This window comes from Nicotiana attenuata, unplaced genomic scaffold (assembly GCF_001879085.1).
Source record: "Nicotiana attenuata strain UT unplaced genomic scaffold, NIATTr2, whole genome shotgun sequence".
Lineage (NCBI taxonomy): Eukaryota > Viridiplantae > Streptophyta > Magnoliopsida > Solanales > Solanaceae > Nicotiana > Nicotiana attenuata.
In genome coordinates this window covers 78241-86003 of record NW_017674685.1, presented here as the reverse complement: position 1 = coordinate 86003, position 7763 = coordinate 78241, and the positions used below count along the sequence as shown (strand labels likewise).

Sequence of the window (7763 nt, the reverse complement as noted above, 5' to 3'; positions counted from 1 at the left end):
ATACGGTGAGACAAGATTATGACAAATCACTTGATCATTTCAAAAAGGGAGAAGAATATCAATGAAGAACTAAGATATCTTTTCAAATCAGTCAACTAGTTGGTAAGTTACAAAGTCTAAAGGTACAACCTAATAAAAGCCATTACATGGCAATTTTTCAACATAATGTACACTTGACTTGAGAGTCAAGACAAACTCTATAACCCCCCCCCCCCCCCGGAACTCGGTTCATCTAACACTAACTTTAAGCTGATGCTCCGACCAGCATATGAAGAATTGATTTCTTTGCATTTAACATTAATAGCAAAGAATAACTCCCAATTCGTCGTCATCTTAGGAGAAAATAAGGCATCTCAGAACTTGTCGATTCAAACACAGTCAAGATCAATAGAAGTGCTTGAGGCATTTCATTAATGCCTCCGTGTGTTCAGGCTTCCCTACAGACACGCGAACGTATCCCTTCAGTTCTTTGTTATTGTAGTGACGGATCATCACTCCCATAGTCGCAAGGTCTTCCTGCAACAAAAGTTTTTATGGTTAAAACGTAGGGAGAAATTATCATGCTTTTTGGACTGCCAACTGCCTCAAAATCTCATGATAATATTTCCATAAACATATGTAGAGCGTGGGAAAAATAGGATCACTTCACAACCATGCCTTAGAGGCTTAGACCCCACTTCTACATAGTTCAATTGAACCTTATTCTGTGATGCTACCATAACATAATATAGATGAGTTAATTCGTTAAAGATGCTTTTACTTTATTTATGTTCTTTAATATTTTTTGTAATATCCATGGTGTCCGGGCCAGCTCGTGCGCACCTAGACTATAATACTGCTTTCACCTTGGTCTCAAAGCTTCCCATAATGATGCTTAGCCCAAAATGAAAAGACATAATACCTTTATTTTAATAATCGTGGTGTCCAAATCAGCTTGCGTGCACCTCGACTAATTCCACTAGATACCTGCCACCTCTCACCAGTAACAGGTACCAGGTAACTCTATCCACACCAAGGACAGATGAGAAGAAATCACCTAGTGTTTTTGTCTATGCTGGGATTTGAACCAGAGACCTCAGGTTCCCAACCCACTTCATTGACCAATAGGCCACACCCTTGGGTGCAATTATGTTTAATAGGTCTTACGAAAAGACATAAGACCTATTAAACAAAAGAATGAATTGCAATAGAAGAAGTACAAAATTGTTAGACTTTTACCTTCAATTTCTTGGCATCCATTCCCGATGTAACCTTACAGAGAATGAAATTAGAATAGCTTGGATATGGATCAAGAAATGGGACTTCTTTCAAGAGATTAAATAGCCTATCCCTTTCTTGCACCAGTGCCACTTTCACATTCTGGCATAAATGACACGATAATCAGTTAAGCTTCCAAATAAAATATGACTTCTTTACCTATAAGAGAGATCCGAACATTTGGGCAAAGTTATTTAAGAATGCTCAATGGAAATGTTCCATATCCCGAGATACCTCTAGATAAGCGGGATTCTTTAATGCAGCACATGCTGCAGCTTCAGCAGCAACAGACACATTATATGGTTGTTTTGCTCGCCAAAGGAATTCAATAATACTCTTTGGAAAAGCTCCATATCCAACTCTGAGTCCAGCTAAACCTGATGATTGAGATGCCACTTTTACTAGTCAACTATTCTTTAATCACACCCATTTGTTTTTGAGAAGGAAATCACACCCATTCATGACACCTCCTATAAACACAAATTTCGCAAATAGGAAGACACAAGAAGCCTTCATTACTACTACAAGTTGATAATACGAAATAACAGAATGAGATGAGCATGTAACAGCCATAACTATAAGATCTTGCACTATATCAGCAAAAGAGCACATTGGTTTTCCAAGTAAATATATTGAATTTTTTCATAGATGTCAAATGAAAAAGAATGAACTCACCAGCTCTTTTGCTGAACGTGCGAAGAACAATCAGATTCTCGTGCTTCTTCACCCACTTCATCTTGGACTCCATTCCAGAAAACTCAACATATGCTTCATCCAGTATTACCAATATGGGCAGATGAAGTATTTTCAGAAGGGTATCATCATCAATTATACTGTTCAACAAGATAGATCGTCACAATAGAATGACAAACTTAAAGGAGGTTGGAATTAAAATGTATAACAGCAAAGAAACAATAAACAAAAGATAAGTCAACCAATTGGAAAGTGAGCAAAAGTACTGTTCTACGTAGAAAATAAATCTTGTCCAATTCTCTGAGGTGCAGAAATACGTGCCAAAATTTGGAAATCCTATAAAAAATATCCTGGCAACACATTATTAGGTTATTTCAATAATAAATTTCTAAACTTTGCTCAATTTACTTCATAATTGCTTATAGCTCCTTTTACAGCCATTATTTTAACTCTTTCTTTTTAATACATAAATCACTTAACTAGTTAACTTTTTGTAACACTTTGGGCCCTTTATCAATAGTAGAATAGAGGGGAGAGTATACTGTGCAGAACAATGATGTCTTCAAGCTGCATAATATAAACTAACACTAATTGATGTGAGCATTCTAATCTCTTTTAAAGTCCCTCAGAGCTATCCCAATAAAGAAGTCTTAGACTTAAACAGTCACAGGTCCCCTCAGTCCAGATGCTACAGACAATTGCTACATGCACACTTCCAGACCCTTGTCTGATAAAAGTCATTCTGGCCAGTAGTGTATTCTTGGTCCGCTTAAGATACCCAAGCAAAGGCCACTGATTATTTTATCCTTGCAAAGATACATGGTCATTTCAATACAAGTTTACAATTGCTACTCCTTGTTGAACTAGTTACTGCTTTATTCTGCCCATTCAGCTGTAACGCAGAGATACTGTAGTCAAGGACAATAGAAAAAAACCTTTTTTCCAAGGCAATAAGCTCTAGAAACTAGTAATTGCTACCTTTCCCAAATGGGAAACGGTAAATATTTTGTGTAAGCATAATCTATCTATTTATTTTATAACCGAGAAATCCCCGAGGGCCAATGGCGCACGGTTCAAAGTTCAATGGATAACAGGTCCGCCTTCTATGTGTAAGCATAATCAATCTATCGTCTGCGGTAGGGTTCGAATCAATGACATGCTTTATGCTCTTACCGACCAAAGCCCTGGGGGCCTTAATCAATCTTTATAAGGCTCGGGAAAAGGTAAAGAATTGACCTTGGCAATAAAAATGGAGCAAATAGAGATTGAATGAAAAGAGCGTTTTCGCAGGATGGAGGTGTGTGGAAGTTTCAAATGGAAAATGAAGCCTCATCCAGAAATTATAAAGCCGCCATTTATGATGTGAAAATACAAGAAAAGGGGCTTTGCTTTACAGAGTGCAGTATAGAATTACTGGCTAACTTGAAATTCTAGTAATAAGTTCCTAGTACTCATTTTCTCTATCTCGTAGACTTGAAAATAATGAATAAGGAACAAAAAGGGTGCTACTAAAAGCTTTGAACATGGTCCGAACTCCAAACTTAGACAGGGGAAAAAAGGAGAGAGAGACTCTCGCGTGCAGTACAGTTGTTATGTTCATTGTATTTGTAAAATAATTCTGGAAATATAAATGAGTATAAACAGAAATGAACATAAACAGAAATGACATAAAACCAATTCGAGCCCACTGAATTCACAGTGTTTCCTTAAGGAATTTAATCCCCTCCTAGTACCCAAGGTTATGGATTATTTCCTCCCAGGATAGAACGAATTACACACTGGTGTAGTGGTACATCAAACCCCAGTGTTTCAGCGAACACAAAGTTCGGTAGCAAATCACACTTACTTTTTGCTACAGTGTTTCAGCGAACACAAAGTTCGGTAGCAAATCACACTTACTTTTTGCTTTGTTTGATGCTAAAAGTATGCAGAAGAAGGAGAAGAAACTCAGAAAATCGTAGTGAAATTCTGAGCAGAATAGTGTTGTATTTATAGCCAAAGTTAGGCTGAAATCTGAAGAGGTGCAACTCTTCAGAATGGCTGTTTATGCAAAACGCCCACAGCATAAATGTCATTACATAAATGGCCATTTACTCAATAATAAAGAGGGAAAATAAAGAGGGAAAATTGAAGAGGGTAGTTACTTTTCTGTTACCAAAACAGAAAAACGGATTGGATTTAATATTAATATTTTGTTATTAAAACAAATATTTAATAACATTTCTGTTAATATTTTACTATTAACAAATAAATTTGGTCCAAAAAGTTAATCAATCAATCGATCATTTGACCAAATCCGAATCCGAATCCGAAGCCGAAGCCGAAGCCGTAGCCGTAGCCGTAGCCGTAGCCAAAGCCGAGCGAGCGACGACGGCGGCGCGAGGCTTGCCTTCTTCTCAACTCTTTAAGAGCTAGAAGAAGAGCAATTGCTTATATACCCATAAAAAACCTCTTCCTCTTCCAATATGGGACAATGCCCATTTGCCAAGGGGGGAACTTAAAATTTCACTCAAAAATTTTATTTCCCTCCATTTCCCATTCACCCTCTTTTAAGTATTTAATATATTAATTAAACACATCCAAAACCCAACAGTACAGTCTAGGGGAAAAAAGTACAACAACAAAGAGAAATAGACCATGAATTCAATGCAGCTATACCTCCCATCAGGATTATTAGGTGAAGTCAGAAATATGCACTTCGGTTTCTCATGTTCAACCACTTCTGCAATCCGTTCTACGTCCAAGCTAAAGTCTGGATTTCGAGGCACTGCCAGTTTGAGACAGCCACGGATTAACAATTATTGACAGAAGACTCAACAATAATTGAGGCTTTCAAGAAAACTAGACGTGATCAGTTTATTTCATTTTATTTGTCATGCTTTAAAGCATTGCTTCATCTGAATGTAGACTGCCTGCATTTTCAATGTACTCACTCCATTTCTCTATTAAATTTGACATTTACACAGTATGGTATTAACAAGTAATATGCCATTGATGCACAAAGGCCAGATGGCTAAGTAACAGTAACAACTAACAAGCCGCAGAGATTCCAATCCAACTACTTGTTAAGAAGCACATAAATATTCAGCTTATGTCAAAAATGATGAAAGCTAGGATCGCAACATCCTTTGGGTTGAGAATGATTAGATTTCAGCAATTGTTTCAGGAATTAAAAACAGCTAGTACAAAACCATACAAAGATGTCATTAGATAATGTCAGGTTATTTTACTTATCAAAATAAGAAGAATCTCAGGGTATCTTATCTAATGTAAACCAATAATTGCTCAAAGATTGTGTGTTCCTAAAAGTTTTGGTCTTTCTTGATCTAAGTGACAATAGGATCCTCCCTCCCTCCCTCCCTCTCTCCATCCCACCTTCTCCCCTCCACCCCCTTTGTAACTTCTTTCTGTATACATTTTCTTCTTCCAAGATCTCTACAATATTTTCTAACAAAGATGATTTCTTGCACCAAAACAAGTTCAAGACTCCTCTAGAAGAGGAACGAGCTAAAATTCGGTATAATAATAACTAGGAACATAACTAAAACTCGTATCTACCCTTTATGACGTGTGCACCATTTACAGCTGCATCAAATTCATACATTGTGAAAGTGGGTGGGCAGTCAACAATCTTGTCACCAGGATCTAATACGCACCTGCAGCAGAAAAACAGTTAATGATATCTGGACTGTAGGTCAAACAAGGACTATATTTGCAAAAATGCCAAATAGTTATAGCCAGCATTTAGTTAGACTTTAGATAATTGGGTAATTCCAACCCTATTACTTACCGCATAATCAAATCAATGAGTTCATCTGCACCACACCCTGCAAGAATATGCTCAGATTCAAGGCCAGAATCTTCAGCAAGGGTCGCACGCAAGGTACGACTTTCAGGATCAGGATAAATATATGGAAATTTCATAGTCCCCAAAGCATCGAATACCTGCAAGAAATTCTACAGCTTAAAATTCAGTAGGAGGAAAATATAGTTACACAAAAATAATGTCCCAAATTTTTTTTTTCCCTTTAAACATTGGCATTGCAAAAGATACAACTTGCCTCTGGAGGAGGGCCATATGGGTTCTCATTAGCGTCTAATTTCACAATATCCTCTGGTTTTCTACCGAGACGAGTGGATAACACCTGTACAATTGCAAGCAACCTTAAGATGCAACCAAAAAGAATGAAGAAAACATCACATTAACACATAATTACCATTCACATCATTATATCCCAGATAAATGAGAAGGAAAACAAAAAAACATAACATTTTCCTCACAGCACTTCTATTTATATAGTAGACACGTAGTTCAATTCTTAAACCATATATTTTACAAGAGAGATAGAGAGGGAACTTTGCATGTCATGCCTAACAACAAAAAGGAGAAAAAAGAAAAACAAATGATGAAGAAACAATTATGAAGGAACTTTTTAACAGTCGTACAGCATTAAAGTAAGACATGGATCCAACGTATTCACCTCAAAAGGCAAAATGGGCTGATAAGGGGACAATTTGCGAAGATGGGGCCGGATAAAAGCATCCCCAGTCACACATTGTTTCTGCTGACTTTCCTCTCGCACTGGCACTGAGGAGGCCATGCAAGCAATTCTCCTTGTCCGACTTTTTTCAATTAAACAACTGGGTTTTGCTCTACCAATGCAAAGAGATGAAGAATTGCATAATTCAATCACACCCATTAATCAATAGTAACTTTTCTTCCCTGCATTGAGAGTTTAAGCAGAAAATATCAAAGGATTATATTTGATCCTAAACATTGTGCACTAGTTATATATAAAAAAGCCAAAAAGGAAATGGAAGACAGAGAAAGAAAGTATGATACGAAGAGAAGCACAATACGAAGAATTATGAATCACTCTCTCTACTCCAGAGAAAAGAATGATACTATTACAATGCTTAAGAAATTTTACTTTTAGGCATTTTTCAACACAAAAAGTTGTAATTTATAGTACTCCCATGTAGTTTCTGAATTATGTAAACATCACGTTCACGCTGAAAATTAGATGGATTGATTCTTGAACTCACAATCTCATTATTGTTCTTATGACAGAGGAAGCAGAGACGGATCTAGAATATTACCTATGGAACTTATGGGTTCACGTGAACCTGGTAGCTTTCGACGCAGACCCTGTATATGTATCATTAAATCTACTAAACATCTACAAGTGTTTGACCGTGAACCCAATTATTATTGTATATTAACTTGAGGTCGCTATAGGAACCCATAAGGAAGCATTAAAAATATCAATTTATCAATTTCATTGACACTGAGCCAATGCCCTTGTTATATCTCGGATTAGTTTCGAATAATCAAATCATACTGGGTTAATAGCTAGAAGATTTGGTGAAGTTCTTTTAATTTAGGACTTTCATCTCAAGGCTAAAATTCACAGTATAACGATAAAAAATTTCACCTTTATGGCCTAATCTCTATTCCTTGAAGTAAATATAAAATGTTTATTACCTTGTAAACATCACAAAGAGCTATACAAATTAGCATATTTAAGCCCAATTTACAGTTCATGTTTTACAGTTAAAATCGTTAGACAACTAATCAAATAGTCAAATAGATAACTAATCGAGCACAAATTAAGATTAATAGAGTCAGTATAGATAAAATCATAACCTAATTAATTCAAAAAATATCAGTAACGCTATATATGAAAGAAGCGGGAAGGAACTCACCGTCGATTTGCCGGAGAATGAGGCTGCGAAGTGAAAGGGATGAAACGTTCAGGAGCAAGTTTGTTTTCTCTATTTAATTTGATTTTTAAGAAATGAGAATAAGATAG

At 36.5% G+C, this 7763-nt stretch overlaps 1 protein-coding gene across 1 annotated transcript; it reads right to left on the bottom strand.

Annotated features, from left to right (window-relative positions):
* Positions 1-220: 220 nt before the first annotated feature.
* LOC109219117 (histidinol-phosphate aminotransferase, chloroplastic-like) lies at positions 221-7763 on the bottom strand. Its single transcript, XM_019383535.1, has 10 exons — positions 7657-7763; positions 6432-6673; positions 6012-6095; positions 5741-5895; positions 5509-5606; positions 4609-4717; positions 1933-2090; positions 1492-1634; positions 1219-1359; positions 221-516 (listed from the first exon to the last, which is right to left on the bottom strand). The coding sequence occupies exons 2-10, from the start codon at positions 6648-6650 to the stop codon at positions 385-387; spliced, it is 1239 nt and encodes a 412-aa protein (XP_019239080.1). The 5' UTR covers positions 6651-6673; positions 7657-7763; the 3' UTR covers positions 221-384.